The 20,199-nt window shown below is 43.8% G+C and overlaps 2 protein-coding genes across 7 annotated transcripts; one reads left to right on the top strand and one right to left on the bottom strand.

The window, feature by feature from the left end:
* Positions 1 to 2,799: 2,799 nt before the first annotated feature.
* Positions 2,800 to 16,993, bottom strand: LOC119221699 (NACHT, LRR and PYD domains-containing protein 12-like). Of its 6 annotated transcripts, none has more exons than XM_062562106.1 (14): positions 16,913 to 16,993; positions 15,596 to 15,686; positions 12,342 to 12,459; positions 12,128 to 12,253; positions 11,632 to 11,781; positions 10,611 to 10,689; positions 10,249 to 10,462; positions 8,376 to 10,164; positions 8,033 to 8,206; positions 6,461 to 6,634; positions 4,645 to 4,818; positions 3,989 to 4,135; positions 3,523 to 3,569; positions 2,800 to 3,389 (listed from the first exon to the last, which is right to left on the bottom strand). In XM_062562106.1, the coding sequence occupies exons 3-14, from the start codon at positions 12,428 to 12,430 to the stop codon at positions 2,809 to 2,811; spliced, it is 3,744 nt and encodes a 1,247-aa protein (XP_062418090.1). In that variant the 5' UTR covers positions 12,431 to 12,459; positions 15,596 to 15,686; positions 16,913 to 16,993; the 3' UTR covers positions 2,800 to 2,808. The 6 variants fall into 6 exon arrangements, with proteins under 6 accessions (XP_062418090.1, XP_062418091.1, XP_062418094.1 ...); XM_062562107.1 differs by having other exon boundaries at positions 12,342 to 12,456; XM_062562110.1 differs by having other exon boundaries at positions 15,600 to 15,686.
* Positions 16,994 to 17,144: 151 nt separating this feature from the next.
* tsr2 (TSR2 ribosome maturation factor) lies at positions 17,145 to 20,134 on the top strand. The gene is made up of 5 exons (XM_037479807.2): positions 17,145 to 17,360; positions 18,961 to 19,051; positions 19,179 to 19,270; positions 19,689 to 19,844; positions 19,978 to 20,134. Exons 1-5 carry the CDS (start codon positions 17,283 to 17,285, stop codon positions 20,080 to 20,082), a joined length of 522 nt encoding a protein of 173 aa, XP_037335704.1. The 5' UTR covers positions 17,145 to 17,282; the 3' UTR covers positions 20,083 to 20,134.
* Positions 20,135 to 20,199: the final 65 nt, after the last annotated feature.

Below are 20,199 nucleotides of genomic sequence, written 5' to 3'. Positions count from 1 at the left end.
GGAAGAGTGTAGTGAACTAATCCAGCAGCTCAGATGGACCTCACCAGAGCAGGTTCAAGTTGTTCCATGTGTTGCTATGGTGATTCAGGCAAACCTACTTTGGGGAACCGAAAAACCTGATCTACGTCATCTCATCCGTCTGTTAAGATTCAAAAGAAACCAGGGCCCTGTTCCTCGTAGGTGGTTATTTTTTGATGAAGGACCTGTCAATCAGCGTTAGGCCCCGCCCTAAGTCATCCCCTTTATGGTCTGTTTGACTGTAAATGGACCATCATTCACTAAATGAACAGCAATGCATGCTGGTTAGAATTGGGTCATGATGCATGATGGGAATCTTATGTCCGTTACGAGATCAAAAGCTGGTTCTTATTGGTGATATTTTGTAAAATATATTTTTCTCTGTTCTTTCAAGTATTGCAAGGAAGGTTTAATTTGTGCGGCAATAATAAAAATATGAATATAAACAATAAAAAATGGTGAACAGCAACGTGTTTCTTATATATTAACATATGAATAAATCAGGATGATGTCTATAAACTTCTGTTAATCCTGTTATTTAACACTCGACCTGCATAAACTGTCCAGGTGGTGGTGGTGATGATGATGAGCTGCTGCCCCCTGCTGGAGGCTCCAGACATCACACTTATTCCTATGTAACAATGGGAAAATGAAGATGATTTAGAGACACTCATCCGTTAAAGGCTTAAATACATTCATACTTCCATTAATCAAAGACTAATCTCTTATCCTGGTTCCGTGCAGTACCCCCCTGGATGGACATGTCCCCCCCCTTCTCATCCTGAAGGTGCAGCTGGGTCACGCTACGCCGTTCTCTTATCCTGGATTTCTATGTTTTTGTCAGTCATCAGGATGATCTTCCTATGTCAGAAGGTTAAGGAGTTCATCAATGAAACCTGCATTCTCTAACAGAACGGCAAATATTCTTTGAGGAAGACGAGAGGAGATGATGATGATGATGATGATGGGACGCATTTGAGGAGATGATTTGTGTATTTGAACCATTTCTGTCAGATGAATTGAACGTATTGTGCATCTTTTACGTTGTTCATTCTGTACGTCCATCACTGTCCGTCCATCCCGGGGGACGATCCTCCTCTGTGTCCAAAGGTTTATTCTCCCAAACAAAGACTTTTTCATTGTTGGGGAGTTTTTCCTGTGATGGTTTTGGGACAAATGAAGTCACATGACTGTAGACCACTTTGGTTTTGTGCTATAGAAAATGAATTGAATCATATAATCATGGCAAAAACTGACAGCGCCCCCCTGTGAGGCCTACAAGTATCTCTCTGGTGTGTGTGTGTGTGTGTGTGGGGGGGGGGTTTGGACCCAGAAACGTCTTCTGTGAGGTGACAGAGTGAACCACCATTTATCATCACAGACTTTTTTGTCCCGTGCATCACCGCTGCTGATTTTCATCTCATTGTTTTTGCGTATATATTTGTCCCGTATTTTCCTCCTTTGTTCACCCGTCGACCGACAAACCAACAGTTGCACAGATCTGCCTCCATGAATTGGAGGCCATCATCGCGTCCTCATAGTCCGCCAATGACGGGGTGTATAAGTGGTCATATTTACGGATGTCTTCCGACAAAAACTCTTCAAACTGATTAATTCTCTCTGAAAAATTCTTTGTTTTAATAATGGCGGAATTATGCTATGAAACCGGAAATGTGAGACTCCTGAAAGGATGAGGGGTGAAAAGGCAGGAAGAGGCTCTGTGTGCGTGTCCGTTACTCTGAAAACGCAGAAGCATAAACTAGGCTTTAAGTCTGTACTCATCTGCCTACACTGTTAAGTTTGTGTGTGTTTACGGTGTTGGTTCCGTTTTGTAGCCATTCAATAATAGCCCAACGTTGAGCTAAGTGGCTAATCTGGGTAGCGAGCTGCAGTCTTGTTGATGGAAGTGATGTGTTAGTGATTTGTTGACCACTGTCAACTATTCAGTTCTGTTATTTGTTTTCTGTGTTTATTCCAGAAACTCCATCTGTGAGGCTGCATTAAATAGGTGTTCTCTGACTCAGGGGACGAATCCCCAACAAATACATAGAGGGACTAAACGTTGTACTATTATATCATGTTAATAAAATGTACCTGATATTATCTGTCATTGAACCTGAAGCTTTCAAAAGCTGATTATGTGAAATTATCTTTAATTTAGAAAGATTTGAAGTTAAAATCGTCTCAAAAAGAATCACACCTTTATATTTCAGTTATTTTAGTGTTTACAAACCATCCTTCACCTTACTTTTATTAGCAGTGAATGTTAATGAAGGACAGACACACAAGGATCATTTATCATACAGATATATTTGTCTTACATTGGGGGAGGGGAGACCTTTTTATAAAATGTCTTCTTGAACACTGCGACACACAAAGATTAAGATTAAACCCAACATCTAGATGATGATCTATTGATTTATCCACAGAGACATTAAAACACACCTTGCTGGGCTTTTTCAGACATCCATCTGTAACACCACAAGTCCCAGAGAGCTGTGGATCCCCCAGAGTCCAGACCAGCTCAGATACCCCTCACCTGCTCCACCTGCACCTACACCTACACCCACATGAACCTACATCAGCTGTGCAGACTGGAATATCGTGCAAAAGCTCATTACTTTAATTCAACTTAAAAGGTGAAACTAATATATTATATAGACTCATTACATGCAAAGTGAGATATTTCAAGCTTTTATTTGATATAATTTTGATTATATCATATATATATATATATATATATATATATATATATATTATATTATATTATATACACACGCATATTAGTTATTATGTGATGAGCAGAGAGGAAGGTTCTCCACTAGGAGGAGTCTCTCCCTCCTGCAGAGGACGCAGAGACACTGAGGAACCAGACCAGAGCCCAAAGCCAGGATAAAGAGGTTCAGTGAATGTGGTGCTGAAGGTGTGGAGGTGGATCAGTGTGTCAGAGGAGACTCTGAAGAAGGACAGAGAGCCAGCAGGACAGTCCACATACACTGCTACTCTACCAGAGGAGGAGGAGGAGGAGGAGATGTATGTTACTGTCTTATTGTGACGGACAGAGTATCTTCCATAAGAGCACATCAGACTCCAGGACTGATCATTTTCTCCAAACAAACAGTCTGTACTGTCTCCTTTCCTCTTGATTCCTCTGTAACTCACTGATACAACAACGTTTCCTCTCCACTCGACCTCCCAGTAACAACGACCAGTCAGACCAGTTCTACACAGCAGCTGATGATAAGAGTCAAATCTGTCTGGATGATCAGGATATGACTGAACCTCCACCACATGTGTCACCTTCCTGTTGTTGTCAGACAGTGTGAGTCTTCTGTTTACTGTGTTTGTGTCGATTGTGAGTTCACAGGAATCTGATGAGAGAGCAAGACACAATACAGCTGCAGTTATTAATCATGTGTTCATCGATTGACACTTTGATGATGAGATCACAGAGGTGAATGAGTGATGTCACAGTGTGATGAATCAAATTCAAAGCACACTTACACTTCCTCAGACCTGGTGTCAACCATCGGACTCCAGCAGGCTCCACCCTGAAAGGAGGAGGGGGGTCAGAGCAGCATGGAGACATGGACATGACATCACTCTCATACACACAGCTTGGTCCTTCATGTCCACATGGACCACCTTCTTCTTCTGATTGGCCCGATGAACACAGCTCATCATGTTCACTTATACATCATCTATTATTAGCAGTATTATACTGAGCATAATTTTCCATTTCACACTGATAGCAGTCAGTGAATCAAATGTTTAAACCTGCATCAAGTGGTTGTCCGTGTTGATGGTCTTATGTAGAATACAAACAGTTTGATGAACCTCTGCTTGTTTGAGGTCAGCTTGGTGTGTGAGGGTCATATTAACCAAGCTGACAGTGGGACAGAGAAAAGGTTTCTAGCTCTACCTCCTCTACCAGACTGGCTGTCTGTGGCTGCAGCAGGCCTCTTCATACCTGAGAGCCTCCAGTCCAGTAGACAGAAGTTTCACTCCTGGGTCTCCTGGATCATTGTAGCTCAGGTCCAGCTCTCTGAGATGAGAGGTGGTGGAGCACAGAGCTAGGGAAGCACAGCCTTCCTCTGTGATCAGACAGCCTGACAGCCTGCAAATAAATAAAACAACACACATGTCACATGATCTGATGGAGCTGTGAGGGCTGGAAGGTCACTGCAGTACTGATATACTGTCGGCTACTGAGGGGGTAACATTAACATTGTTACTGACTGTGACTATGATTAGTCGCCAATATTTCTATTTGTAACATATTATGGCCGACGGTGGTGCATGGAGCAGTGTGTTGGCTGGGAGCCGCAATGTTGGCGGTTCATATCCCGGCTGCCCCACGTGCCATGTCGAAGTGTCCCTGAGCAAGACACCTGAACCCTAAAATGCTCCCCAGGTAAAAATGTAATGCATGGGTTATAATGCAATTTAAGTCGCTTCGGATAAAAGCTAAATCACATGTAATATTTAAATCCACATGTTTATAGAAATATTTGGAAAACACTTATTTGAACCAAATCATGCAAGAAGAAAGAATCGTACGAGGGTCAGAAATTGATCATTTATGTAAATAAAGACACTGAGTGGAGATTACTATTGAAACCTGACCTGAGAATCTTCAGTCCACAGTGTGGACTTTCTAGTCCACTAGACAGCAGCTTCACTCCTGAATCCTGCAGGTCGTTGTTACTCAGATCCAGCTCTTTTAGAAAAGAGGACTGGGAGCTGAGGACTGATGACAGAGCTCCACAGCTTCCCTCTGTGAAGTTACAGCCACTAAGTCTGAAGAGACAACAATCAACAAGAAGAAAAATGACATTTGTTTTAAAGGACCCATCGTATGGCCATTTTACCACAAGTTGATATGGTTCCTTAATGAAATGTCTGTAACATACTTTGGTCAAAATACCATGAGGATAGTTTAAAACAGCACCTTTTTTGCCCTGTCTAAAACACACACCGAGCTCCTCTCTCACTCTTACGCTCTCCTTCTACAATAATCCACATCTCATTAATATATGTCACTAATTCAGCTTTGTCCCCAGAGTTTGTTGTGCTTTCGCACCTCGCAGGTCTCCGTAGACCCTGGGCCTGACTCCTGCCTGGCCTCGTGGACACCTACAGTTCTAACACTATTGATATTCCCATTTCTATTGTGATTGGCAACATTGATGCCAATCACTAACTTTGTTTCTTCCGCTGAGTATTTGCTTGCTGCTGGCTGCTTTCTCGCCTCACAGAATTGTCACTAGACGAGTGATACGTTGAGTGATAACCAAGTGTTCATTATTTTGAAATAATTTAGTTAGCTAACGTTGGCTAGCTCTGATTAGCAATTTAATGTTAGCTACGAAAGCTTGCTAGCTAGCTAAAGTTAGCTAACGCCAGAGAGAGTGCAGTCAGTTAGACATGTTTCTTCTCCTCATAAGTTAAGGCATCTTTTGGTTAACAGACAATCCTCTATTTGGGTAAATTACAATTAGTTGAGACTTTAGCTGACGGATCAAGGTTTAAAGGTGTTGTTCTTTGTTTTTACAGAGAGCATGGAGTAATCAGCTCCATAATAGAGCAACTGCGGAAGCTGTGAATCGGATGCAAAGACGTTCTGCAGAATGGTCAAGCTTGACATTTGACATTGCTTCACATATTCTTAAACATGAGAAACTACAAAAATAAAAAATGTTCGAATCTAAGAAACACATTGAATCTGTAGACTACTGCCTAATAGTTATATTGCTGCCATTTAATGACAAATGCATACACAAGAAGCAAAAATAAGTATATTTATTATTTTAAAAAGTTAAATGCCCCCAATTTCTTATAAAATGCCCCTTGTTTTAAGTCAGTGGGGCAAAAAATGTCCCCAAATTTCCTTCCCTGGTTCAGTGCATCTATTTTATGAATGTACAATTATTAGTGTTACAAATTGTTTGTGTATCATTGATGTTGTGGGTTATTCATTGATGTTAAAGTTATAACCATGACTCAATCTTAATACATGTAACACAAGTAGCTCAGACCGCTGCGCGCTCAGCGCTGAGCCTTTAACAACACACAATGCCGTGACAAAGAGTGACAGTTGTGTGAAAAATTCATACGGTAGCGAAATTTGAACCTTTAAAACGCCCCGCCTACTCTATACTCTGTCTGACTTGTTTTGAAGAAAAAGACAGACAACAGAGTGAAAATGGTGCATTAAATTAGTCTTATCCATAAAGTTATTGTGATGTCATGGAAACAGACTTAAATTCACAAAAGGGACTTTTAGTCCGTAGTTTTGTCTCTGAGATTAGTTCCTCTGGTTCCATAGGTATGGTTTTTTTCCTGGTGAAAGCAGAAATCTGAGATCTTCATAGCTTAAAAAAGAGATCCTTTTTACACTGCATGGAGCTGATAGTTTAGAGACAAACAAACTTAATCTCACCTGAGCGTCTCCAGTCTGCAGTGAGGACTCTCTAGTCCAGCAGACAGCAGCTTCACTCCTGAGTCTCCTAGATGATTGGAGCTCAGGTCCAGCACTCTCAGATGGGAAGGGTTGGAGGTCAGAGCTGAGGCCAGAGAAGCACAGCCTTCCTCTGTGATCTGACAGCCTGACAGTCTGCAGATACACAAAACAACACACGTCACATGATCTGACCTGTTTTAAAGAAAGATACGAGAGAGACGACAGTAATTGTGAAAATGGTATATCTGATTTCAGGTTTGTAATGTTTTAAATCAGAAATAAACAACCATCAAACAAACGAACAGCAGATTGTCGTTGTAGAGACACACATTAAAGTCTTCAGTGTCTTTCCCACCTCAAGTTTTCTCTGGTTCACTGTTTCCAGTCAAAACTAGTAATGTACATGAGTAGTGTAAATGAGAAATGAAACAAGAATGAAAAAACAATACGTAGAAAAGATGGCAGCATATTTAAGTTGTGACGTATGAATCTAACTCTCTGTACCGCTGTGCCCTCGGCGCTGAGCAGTGAACAACACACAATTGCGCCTGCTGAAGTGCGACAACAGTTACAGCTCTGCACGGTGTAGAGGGTGAAAAATTCATAATGTTAGGAAATTTGAGTCGGCACACTCCCTAGCACTACTCTATCCTGTGAGTTGTTCTTAATCATCAACCCTGAGCCTCATAGTCTGTTCTTTGGACTGCTCTGAAAATGGCACACCAATGATAAAAGTGTAATAACTCTGGAACTATTTTGTCTATTTGGACATTTCCTTCCGTGGGGATAAAGGGAAACCCTGTGAGAGCTATGACGTGTGATTCTATGTTACTGGTGAGGAAATATATAATTTAGACCCATAAAATGTCAAATTTTGAGATTTGCCTTAAACATTTCAAACAGCCCTATAAATCCTATAAAACATAGATAAACAAGGCTAAAACCACATATAGGTGATAGCCCTGTTTGGGGACAGTACACATGTTAAGTTTCATGTTGATAGCGTGAAGATGAACTACTCTAGAGGAGGCTTTTGTGAAGGATTCACGAGACGAATGGCTGAAGCAAATTCTCTTTTTATTGAAGCATCTGAGCTAAAAGATACAAGTTACGTTCTCAGAAATAAACAACCATCAAACTGTCAGCAGATTGTTGCTGTAGAGAAACACATTAAAGTCTTCAGTGTCTTTAGCACCTCTGCTTTTCTCCTTTTCATTAATTATATCAAACATAAAATTACAAAGCCTAAATAGGAGGAACAGCAGCATGAACCTGTGATGTTTCATCCAACATTGTGTTCCAAACACTGTATAGCTAAAGTGTAATACATTTGTCTTGTCAATAAAGTTATTGTGTTAAATTCATCCTTAGTTTGGTCTCTGAGATTAGTTCCTCTGGTTACATAGTTTTGGTTTATTTGCTGGTGAAAAAACAAATCTGAAATTTTGATGAACAAATTCATAGCTTAAGAGAGATCATTTTACACTGCATGGAGCTGATTGAGTTTAGAGACTCATTTAAATCATTGAAGACAAACAAACTTAATCTGACCTGAGCGTCTCCAGTCTGCAGTGAGGACTCTCTAGTCCAGCAGACAGCAGCTTCACTCCTGAGTCTCCTGGATGATTGGAGCTCAGGTCCAGCTCTCTCAGATGGGAGGGGTCAGAGGTCAGAGCTGAGGCTAGAGAAGCACAGCCTTCTTCTGTGATCTGACAGCCTGATAGCCTACAGACACACAAAACAACACACATGTCACATGATCTGACATGTTTTAAAGAAGATAAGTGAGAGAACAAAGTGAGTGTGAGAAATCAAACAACGATGAAAAAAAAATGAATAAGTAGAAAAGATGGCAGCATGTTTAAGTCATAATGTATGAACTGTCTGTACTAACAGAACTTTGTTGGAGGCTTTGATCACTGGCAGCAGCATAAGAAGAGCCTCCTTTGAAGCAGAGTATTTCTTCAGGTCAAACACCTCCAGATGTTCTGATGATGACAGTAAGATGAAGAGGAGAGCTAACAAGTCACCAGAAGACCGTTCTTCTGTGGAGAGACGTCCTGATCTAAGGGACTGTTGGATCTCCTCCACTAAAGAATCATCATTAAGTTCATACAGACAGTGGAACAGATTGATGCTTTTCTCTGGAGACACCTTCTCATCGAGTTTCTCATGGATGTACTGGACTGTTCTCTGATTGGTCCGTGAGCTACATCCTGTCTGTGTCAGCAGACCTCGTAGGAGAGTCTGATTGGTCTCCAGGGAAAGACCCAGGAGGAAGCGGAGGAACAAGTCCAGGTGTCCATTAGGACTCTCTAAGGCCCTGACCACAGCTTTCTGGTAGAGACTCATTGGTTCAGGAGTGTATTTAAAGCGTTTGGACTCCAAGGAGGTTGTTTGTTCTTTTGACAGCAGATTGACACCAGTGCTGAAGAAGATCAGATGGACATAAAGAGCAGCCAGAAACTCCTGAACACTCAGATGGACGAAGCAGAACACCTTATCCTGGTACAGTCCTCTCTCCTCTCTAAAGATCTCAGTGAACACTCCTGAGTACATTGAGGCTGCTCTGATATCGATGCCACACTCTGTCAGGTCGGATTCATAGAAGATCAGGTTGCCTTTCTGCAGATGATCAAAGGCCAGTTTTCCCAGAGACTCGATCATCTTCTTGCTCTCTGGACTCCAGTGTGCATCCGTCTCAGCTCCTCCATCGTACTTGACCTTCTTCACTTTGGCCTGAACCACCAGGAAGTGGATGTACATCTCAGTCAGAGTCTTGGGCAGCTCTCCTCCCTCTCTGGTCTTCAACTCCTCCTCCAGAACTGTAGCAGTGATCCAGCAGAAGACTGGGATGTGGCACATGATGTGGAGGCTTCGTGAGGTCTTGATGTGAGAGATGATCCTGCTGGCCTGCTCCTCATCTGTGAACCTCTTCATGAAGTACTCCTCCTTCTGGGGGTCAGCGAACCCTCTGACCTCTGTCACCATGCCAACACACTCAGGAGGGATCTGATTGGCTGCTGCAGGTCGTGTGGTTATCCAGATGCGAGCAGAGGGAAGCAGCTTCCCCCTGATGAGGTTTGTGAGGAGCACATCCACTGAGGCCAACTCTGTGACATCAGTCAGGATCTCATTGTTGAGGAAGTTCAGAGGAAGTCGACACTCATCCAGACCGTCAAAGATGAACACAACCTGGAACTCTTCAAACCTGCAGATTCCTGCTGCTCTGGTTTCACTGAAGAAGTGATGAACAAGTCCCACCAAGCTGTACTTCTTCTTCAGCACATTCAGCTCTCTGAAGGTGAATGGAAACATGAACTGTATGTCATGGTTGTGTTTGTCTTCAGCCCAGTCCAGACTGACCTTCTGTGTTAAGACTGTTTTCCCAATGCCAGCCACTCCCTTAGTCATCACTGTTCTGATTGGTTCCTCTCCTCCAGATGAGGCTTTGAGGAGGTCTTCTGGTCTGATGGTTGTTTCTGGTCTGGCTGCTCTCCTGGATGCTGTTTCAATCTGTCTGACCTCATGTTCTTTATTGACCTCTGCAGTCCCCCCCTCTGTGATGTAGAGCTCTGTGTAGATCTCATTCAGAAGGGTTGGGTCTCCTGCTTTAGCGATGCCCTCAAACACACACTGGAACTTCTTCTTCAGGTTGGATTTGAGTTCACGGTGACAAAGTCCTGAATGAAGACAAGAAAGAGGATCAATAGGTCAAAGAATATATCATTCATCAGCATGGTAAGTCTTTAGAGAAACCCTCTTACTGCTCTGCAGGCGGTCAGCCAGCTCCTCCTGCTTTATTCTCCTCAGGAAGTACAATGAGATCTTCGTAAATGCCTCTCTGCTCCTCCTCTGCTCTTCATCCAGCACCTCCTTCTCCTCCTCATTCTCTAAGCATTCTGGGTAATCTGAACTCAGAACCTTCTGGATCTTCTTCAGCTCGTTCTTCACAAAAGTGAGGATTTTCTCCTCCAGCAGCTGGAACAGAATATTCCATGAATGACACAATTTAGAACCATGGAAGCCAGGTCCATGTTGGACAGATGGACAATCCACTGGTCTGCAAAGTGCAGCTTGGAGATGATGGTGAACTGAGAGATGTTGAAGTAGTTTTACATGTACACACCATGAAGATGGAGTCCAGGTGTGTTTGATGCTGCTGGGCTGACTGACCTGTGGGAACCTCTGAGATCTCCTGGTCCGCTCTGTGGAGGGACATGAACCATCAGCTCACATTGTGTTGGACCATCAGCACCAACATAACATTAGTTAAAGATATCGGCTTCTGTCATGATTGATCACCACGGAAACCATATGTTGGAGACTCAGCATCTTGTTTCAGTTCATAATCCAACATTTTGAGTCATTTTAATCTGCTATTGTAGGGGGCTAAAAGGACCAAATTCACGGGGCCCACTAAGAGGAAGGGGCGTAACCATGGTGACATGGGGGGTAAAAAGGGAGCAGGAAGTGAATGTGTGAGTGCTGTTATTGGATGGAAACAAACAGCCACACATTGTAGCCTGAAGGAAAACTCGCCTCTTTGATTCCACGCTCCTAAACTGTGGTCAATAATCGTTCGATTAGTCAAATAATATAACAAATAGTTGATAGATTAATCAAAAACAATTGTTAGTTACAGCTCTAGTGACAGTTAGCCATCAGTTTCATCTGTTTTTAGTTCTTACTGTGGGTCATAAAATCGACGTCTGCAGACCGTTGCATCTGATACAGTCTTATGAAACTATTCCAAACTTCTTTAGACCTTCGCCAGAAGTCTCCTTAGATCTTCTGAAACTAGACTTTGGAACTTTTCAGAGTCTACTGAACCGTCAGCTGGTCCACAAAGCACTGAGTTTATTCTAATCACATGTTCAGTCCCAGTCATCTGTCTCCAGAAACCTGCAGCTGTCTCCAGATGTGACCTCTGCTGATCCTGATGTGGAGGAACTAGCTCACATTGTGTTTACATCTGAGGATGTTTACAGTTAATGACTCACACTTAAACACATACAGACCAGTTAGATGAAGATAATGAGTTCTGTCATGATGGATTGTCATGGAAACAACACTTAAAACAATGAATGAACATTTCTGTGATTCATAACTGAGAATCAGAACAGTTCTTCATCTGTTTAAAAACTTACTCTGGGTCATAAGAACAGCGTCCATCTTTGAAGTCCATATATCGACCAATAGAGTGATCATCTTTGAAGTCAATCAGATGATCAATAGAGTGATCACTCTTCATGGACACACAGCTTGGTTCAGGAGACTTTCCTCTCTGCTGATGTGATCTGAAAGAAACACTGAGATTACATCATCACATCATCATCTAATCATGAAGCATCAGCTCACATGAGACCAAAACAAGGTAAAGGTCCATGACGTGAGGTCTGGTTGTGGACCACATGACTCCCTGTAGTGGTCTAGGTCTACTGGTCCTGCTGGTCCCACTGAGAATCAACAGCTCACTGTGTTCTTCACCAGTCAGTTTGGTTTAGTCCCAACAGGTCTCACCAAGCCCTCCATGGAGCTCTCCCTCCCTCACTGGACTCTGCTGAAGGGCCCTGGAGCAAGAAACCCAGGACCTCCACCAGAGAGTCTGGTAGAAACACCTCATCATCAGCCTGAGACCCTCACCTTGCATCAGCAGAGGGACGGACATCTTTGAATTTTATAGAAAGATTCATAGACCGGTTACTCTTCATGGACACACAGCTGGGTCCAGGTCCAGCTCCAGGAACAGGTCCTGGTTCCTGATGGGTCCTGGTCACACATGTAGAACCAGAATCAGTGAGCCAAAGACATTGGGACATGGAGAAGAGTGGAGGACAGTTGGTGATGGTCCTCTCACCTCTGAGCTTTGGTCTGTCTGTCATGTTCCCCACACAGAGGGGCCTCAGAGGGAGGGACTCCGTCCTCTGGGTCCTCCGCCTGATTCATAGCAGAGTCCACACCTTCACAACAACCTGCTGGGAGATCTCACACATTATTATCTTCATCAGGACAAACACACAGATTCACCTCGACACTAGAGCTGCAGCGATTAGGCGCCGACGAAGATTGTGAAAAATCGCCCAGGCTGATTTTTATTGTCGACACGTCGTATATTATAAAAAGGTTTAGAGTTACGTGTCTGTTTCATTCGGCATTGCAATACACGACAGGAAGTGCTGGCGGCGCTATCGCTTCCATTGTCTACAATCACCAAAAGACAAGAAGAAGTTTATCAAGCTGAACGTGGGAGAACAAGAGAGAACGAGACTTCTCAAGAGTCTGAGAATATTTCATCCGCGAACCAAAGGCAGCATCTGCAGAACAGAGTCGTTTCACAGCATCACCACGGCAACGCAGGGACATTTCAAATACAGGCATCCTGGAGCCACGTTGTTCAAACACAAGATTGTGGAAGGAAATCATTTCATCACCCAATTATGAGGGATCTACTCTAGAATAATAAAAACTACTAAAACCTACAACGTGATCATTAAAGCTCTTTGAGGACTAAGCAGCGTGTGAGTTTGTAGCTAAATGTGATGTCCAATCGCACTCAAAGGTAAAACATGAACCCACGCCGTGACGCACAGATCCATTGCAGCGATTACGAGTGAGCACTACATCACAGCCACCTGTGAAGGTGTTTATTTAGGAAAAAATCTGAAAAATCTGAAATCTATTTACGGTGGTTCGTGTCCTAGAACACGAACCACCGTAAATAACTAAATGTTTTATTTTGAAAAATGACCGGATCCTCTTCCACTCTTGACACATTTCCGTTTGACGCCCCCACTGGTTTCATACTGGTTTCATCTCTTTTCCTCCGAATGCAACGTTGCAAGAAGGTAAGCAACACAACTCAACAGGTTATGGGCCCAGGAGTCGTTTGGAAGATAAGTTTGTTGTTTTCCACCGTTTAGTACGGACGCGTATGCGGAGCTAATTCTACTTTTAGACGACAAAAGTCTATCATTAGTTTTAAGAGATGCACCCAACAATGGAAGAAAAGCTTTGGCACCACGTTGACATCGCTTCTGAAAGCAAATGATGAAAGTGTAATGAACTATATTATCGAGCCCATCACAGCACTACGCAACGCGGGTGAAACGCTAGGAGACGGACTGCTAGTCGCTATGGTCCCAAAGGGATGGCCTGAAAGTTTTAAGCCATTTGCAATACATGTGGCACATGCAGACGATAATATTACGTTTGCAGAATTCAAGACTAAACTACGTAGTTTTGATGCAACAGAAAAGATAAAAGCAGCTGAGTCAAGCGACAGTGTGATGAAGACTCAGGGGAAAACTGGACGCCGGCCCGCCAAGACGAGCGCACGTGGCTGGATAAAGGACGACGCAGAGTTGATGTGTTTCAAGTGTGGCGCCAATGGCTACAGAGCAAAAGAATGTCGACAGAAAAACTGGTGTAGTCACTGCAGAAGTGACACACACAAAGACGCCACGTGTAGGCGTAAGGACAAGGACAGTAAGAGCACAAAGGGTCAGAAGACGCCGAGGACTACGTGTTCAAGATGAGAGACGGCAAGACCAATACCCAGCGGCAGCCGCCATGCAACATCCAGCAGAGGGGTCTGATGGTGGACACAGGGGCTACCTCTCATATCATCACGGACATAACCATGTTCAAGAGCTTTGCCTGCGCAAGAGCATCTTCTCTGTGAAGGCAGCGACGGCCAGTGGGGCTACGGTTGTCTTCAAAGAAGATAAAGACGCCCTGATAACCAGAGACGGTACCAGGTTTAACATTCACGTATACGGAAGGTTGTATTTTTTGCACACTGAAGCTGAGTCTAAGTGTAACGCATGTCACGACATACAGATATGGCACGAGATATTGGGCCACTGTAACTATGACGATGTTTTTAAGGTGCAGAATGTTGTTGAAGGTATGCAGATCAAGGGCAAAACAGGCAGACAGGCAGAAAATTCACCCAAACCAGAAATAGGGACCCTGATACCAGATCAAAGGCTCCCTTACAGATGGTACACACAGACCTCGCAGGTCCAGTAGCCAGAGTCAATAGATGGTTACAAATATGTGCAGTCATTCGCTGATGATTACTCAAGCGCAGTATTTGTATATTTTAGTATATTATTGTACATAAGAAGAAAAGTGACACCGTACACGCTACGGAAAAGTTCCTAGCAGTTGTATCACCTTACGGGAAAGTAAAGTGCATCAGATCCGATAACGGAACGGAGTTTACATGTGGTGATTTTCAAGCGCTGTTGAGGAAAATCAACATCAGACATGAAAGGTCAGCTCCGTATTCCCCGAAACGGAACTGCAGAGAGAGGTTGGTGTACTCTGTATGATAGTTGACAGTGTACAACCAAAGCAGTTATGGCCTCACGCAGTACAAACAGCAGCAATAGTACAGCCGGTGTTTTAGCAGACGTACTGGGCAAGACTGTAAGCAACACAACGTACATGTACACTGTGTGCTGGTGGCGACAAAGTGCTACAAAGCCAGTGTTTCCCTACCGTTAGAACAACGGGGCGCGTGTGCGCGTGTGTCCGGATGTGTGCACGCGCGTACCAGCGGACACACATCCCCCCGGAGTGCGTCCGGCCGGCCGGATGACAGCATGTCAGCGGCCGTGGCTTCACTCCCAGAGATCCACTGTATCCACTACGCACAGCGACGCGTTACTACGTTTAGGCGTTACTGTTCATACGTAAACGCTGCTTTGGAACTGTGACGCGTTTTGTAGATTTTCAGCAACAGGTTTGTAATGTGTGAGAATCAGGTAGGTTGTCGGGTCAACACAAACACGCACGCGTACGAAAAACCAGTAGCAGTAAAAACCAGTAGCAGTAAAAACCAGTAGCAGTAAAAACCAGTAGGGGTATAACACCGGCACGCCCTGAAGGGCCGAACATGGACACTCAAACATCTGGACCGATACTCACGCACCGACACATCTGGATTCATGTTCTCTTCTGACGGTCAAACCGTGACGTCACAACCACGCTTAAGGAAATAAACACGCGTTTCCGTGCTCTCGTTTGGAACTAAAGAGGAAATAAACTAACTATGAACACTTTAAGATGTTAATGTAGAACTTTGGTGACTTTCTGCCGACTCACCTACGTTTTCTTCTTCCTCCTCTTCCTTCTCCTCTTCTTCTTTTGGATTAATGACAGCCGTCTTATTGGTGCATTACCGCCACCTTCTGCCCTGGAGGAAAAATATATCTATATATAGATATACATGCATACATACCCACACATGCACAAATATCTAAATAAATAACCCAACTAGTCCAATCCATACACATCGCGGCATTTCCATCATATCTAATTAATCCCCCTGTACTCTCACCCACAGTGTCTGTAACGTGCATTCATTCAGGAGTTTTTAAAGTTAGCACCTGCAGCTTTAAAACGAGTAAGAAAATGAATTATCATAGGCCACAATATAAATATCATGCATAAATATATAAACATGCCTTGCATCATGAAAAATGTCGACTATGTAACAAACAGAAACAAATGCAGAGGCAAAATAGTTTAAAAGTGAAAGCTTTAACGTCCATTCGTAGACGTCTATGTTTAGACCATATTTATGTGTTAATGTACATTAATGTAATGTGTACAGTATTTATATGGTTTATATCACTTTAAATGTAACTATTTCATCTAACATACAAATGTAATAACTACTATCTAACATCACACAAGCTCCAATTCTAACACTAAACATTATTACACATATTATATTTTCTACCACTAGGTGTGCTCTACTGCTTAAATCCCTAACACTGTAAAGAATAAATCTCTATGGTTACTTGGCCGGGTTTAATTCAACCTGCTTCCGTGCAACCAAGTCAGAGGTAAAGTCCTTCAGGATAACCTGAATATCTCGGTTTAATTCAACCTGGTTTCATGCAACACGCGCCGGGAGCCACTGGGCTGTCAACGGCAGCTCGTCTGAAAAGTCACTTTAATGACTCAACTTTCACACCTTAGATGATGCTGTGACTTTTTACAATACAGAATAAATACAAAGAAACTGAACTTGCGTTACAGTTAGTTGTGTTTTATGGAGCAGGAGGAAGCATCAAGCTGAAGGAGAGCCATGTGTGTTGACGTTAAGCTGCTGTACCGTGGACATATTCTGTAATATCTTAAGTTACAGTTAAAATAGCTTGTATCCTATGCAACTTGCAAACAAGTTAATAAATGTGTTTGCTGTTGTGGTTTTTGTTGAAAACATTGATGGAATCTCCTCAGCCTTAAGATTGCAATATTACTTCACCTGAAAGTAATGATAAATTAGTAAAGTATTATACATACATTAACTTAAATAACCGTAACATGTTCTTCTCTCAGGCTGAAATGTATCATGCTCCGGAGAAGAAGTGTATCTTCCTAAATTAAATGAAATAAGTGTATCCTTCTTACCTGTACTTTATACGTTTTTCGGGTTTTAAGGCTATTTAAGCCCAGCAGGTTGCTAGGCAACGGGAGCAGCGCAGGTAAAGCTGATGACGCAAGCAGGAAGTCCTTCCATAGGACAGACCGTCCCATGTCAGAGACCTTCTGGTTCAGCCTGTGCGGTTGGTGGAGGACCAGCTCAGGTCTACGAAGGCTGCTGAAGGCTGGAGGCTACAAGGATGCAGACTAGAGACTTTGAGACACAACTACAGCTATATTTGAGGGTTTTTGCCTGACCCGGATCGACTGTTTCTGCCTGACCCGGATCGACGGTTTCTGTCTGATCCGGATTGACTGTTTCTGTCTGGCCCAGAACGTTTCTCCGCTCAGATCCAACATGGCGGCCCCCGCACCTCCTCATGCGCTCCTGGCGGAGGTAGTGAGAGCGGTTCTTCACTCTTGGCCCGTTCTACAGGTAAATATGATCCGAGCCGGGCCCGTTAGAATGCAGCGCGCACCCCTGAGCGACAGGTAATAACGCGATGATGCTAACAGGCTAATAATTCTGACGCGCTGTGATGACGTCAGTTTGTTGTATTTTGATAATTTCTCAGGGTTGATTCTTGAAAGCTCCTTGAAACTGAATTCATCTCATCTCATGGCTCTCTGGGGGGTTCAGGCCCGTCACGGTTTTCTGCTTTGACGAAGGCAACTTATTTGTGTCGCACATTTCAGAGTGTTCAGAACATTTAATATTGATTGAGGACATTGATTGAAACCAATCACGTTAGTGGAGTTAATGGACCGGATGTCGAGGCTTAGTGTCGCAGAAAACGGACTTGCGTCCTCGGGAGTCCGGACTCACTGGTTCGGGAGGACTGAGGAGGTCTACGTCACAATGACGTCACAACAGCTGGACTTGCTAATGAATTTAATTTAAAAAGTACTTTTACTATCAAGCTTTTTGTTTTCATTAAAAGCCGTGTGTGGAGAAATAATTAAAAATAAAAAAGGGAAGGGGGGGTCATTTCAGGATGGCCTCAGAGGGCTTTACAGTCTACAGGTGTGACCTCCTGTGTCCCCAAACCGTCACATCAGCAACAACTCCCTAAACAATTAAAACCCTTCCATGGGGAAAGAAGGGAAGAAACCTCGGTGAGAGACGGAGGAGGATGGAGGAGGATGGACAGACTACAGGATGTCATGTGACACAACGGAAAAGATGAACAATACATTCAATTCCTACAACAGAAATTATACAAATAATTGCAAGTAGTAAGCCAGATGTACAGCAGGACCACCGCAGGGACAACCACCATAAGGTAGAACCTCCATCAACAGAAGCTCCTGTGGGGAGGGACAGCACTAAGACTTTAGGAAAGGGTAATGCTGATGACAGTAATATGAATCATATTTAAAATACTTTTAGCATTTTAACATCCACTTTTTCCTCCACTCCTCACACTTTACATTTGTTTCCTTCTCTGCACCGAGCCAGCGGCTAAGACCTCATACAGTCTCATGGTCCCACACAAACAAGATGTTGCACAAAGCCTCCCTGGGTCGGCTGCTCTCCATGCGGAGGTTTGACTGTTAACTACACCTCATCTCCCACATCCTGGAGCTCATTGTGAGGAAGGGAGAATTTTGACAAACCCACCACAGATATGTTGATTGAACAACTGACTTCTCGCCTGAAGTCCTAACCACCTTCCCGCCCTCGCCTGTGGTCAGAAGGATGGGTCATAGGTACAAGTTCCTCAGGAGGGCGTCTCCCTTGAAGAGAGGACCAGATTGGATGAGATCCGCTGCTCCTCGGTGTGGAAAGGACGCTTCTTGGGAGGTGTTCCTGGCACGGCCAGCTGGTAAGACCCAGGACCAGCTAGAGGGGTTAGATCTCCACACTGGGACCGCCTCGGACCCCCCAGTCACAGCTGAAAAGGAGGGGGGCTGGCAAAGGGAGGTTTGTTGCCCCTGCAGAGGGTCAGAAGGTCTCAGTAGAAGCCAGTGGGAAGGCCTCCGAACCAGCCGTGTGATCCACTATAGATTCAAACATTCCGAATTTCTGTCCTCAGATCGCCGTGGACAACGGCTTTGGGGGCGTGTACGGCCAGCAGAAAGCTGATTGGATGGTTGATGTTGTCCAGCAGTACTTTCATGACAATGGTAAGTAACCATGGGAACCTCTCAACAGCTGTGAATTAAAAGTACCTAATCACAATTTGCTCATGTACTCCGTACTACCTGCTCATTTCAAATGCTCTCTATGATGATGGTCTGTCTCTGGTGTCAGCTGACCTGCAGCAGAGCGAGGTCGAGGACTTCGTTGCTCAGCTGATGGATCAGGAGTTTGACACCGTGGTGGATGATGGGAGTTTACCTCAGGTAAACCTAATACCACCATAACAATGCACAAGTACCTCAGGCCATTTGATGTCACCCTGTAATGTGTTTAAAAAACAGAATTAGAGGGCGGAGCTAAAAACACAAGTTTGTAGCAAACTGTCAATCAGCGTTAGGCCCCGCCCTAAAGCATCCGCTCTTTATGGTCTGTTTGACTCTAAATGGACCATCATTCACTAAATGAACATCATGCTGTATTGAAGCAGACTTGAAACTAGAGACTGAGACCATAAACTCATGTTTACAATGTTTACTGAGGGAATAAATCAAGAGAGAAGTAGTCATTTCCTCATAGAAGTCTATGGGAGCAGTGGAGTCGCCCCCTGCTGGTCACTACACAGAATTACGCTTTAACATGGGTGTAGTTCTTGATGTGGAACCTGGTCCCTTGTATTTTCAGGTGTGCGACAGTCTGATACAAGCGTTCAGTCAGTGGCAGCAGGGGGCGCTACAGCAGCTCAAACACACCCTCAACACTCTCACACAGAAGAGTCAGAGGGCAAAGGTCACAGCGCCACCCACACAATCTGATGAAGACAGCAGTGATGAAACGCAGGTATGTCTCACCTGTCTCTGACCTTCCACTATATGGTACTTGTTACTTTACTCCATAAAAGTTAGTTGGTGTCTCTATTTTTACTGCCTACTCTTCTACACTACTGACTGGATGGATTTATTTGTGCGTTCAGGTGATGGAGTGTGACTCCTCCGCTCCATCAGCCAGCAGCACAGAGCCTCTTCCTCCACCCGCTGACGGAGAGCCTGGCTGGACGGTGGTGCGTAAGAGGAAGTGAAGAATGAACTGTTCTCTTTTGGATGTTTTTATATTAAAGCTGTTGGATTCACTGTGTGTGATGTCATTGCTGTACTACATGGGGTTTTACTTCACCTTCCCACCTGCAGAGCTTCTC

This window comes from Pungitius pungitius, chromosome 1 (assembly GCF_949316345.1).
Source record: "Pungitius pungitius chromosome 1, fPunPun2.1, whole genome shotgun sequence".
Taxonomy (NCBI): domain Eukaryota; kingdom Metazoa; phylum Chordata; class Actinopteri; order Perciformes; family Gasterosteidae; genus Pungitius; species Pungitius pungitius.
This window is presented reverse-complemented; position numbering and strand designations above follow the sequence as displayed.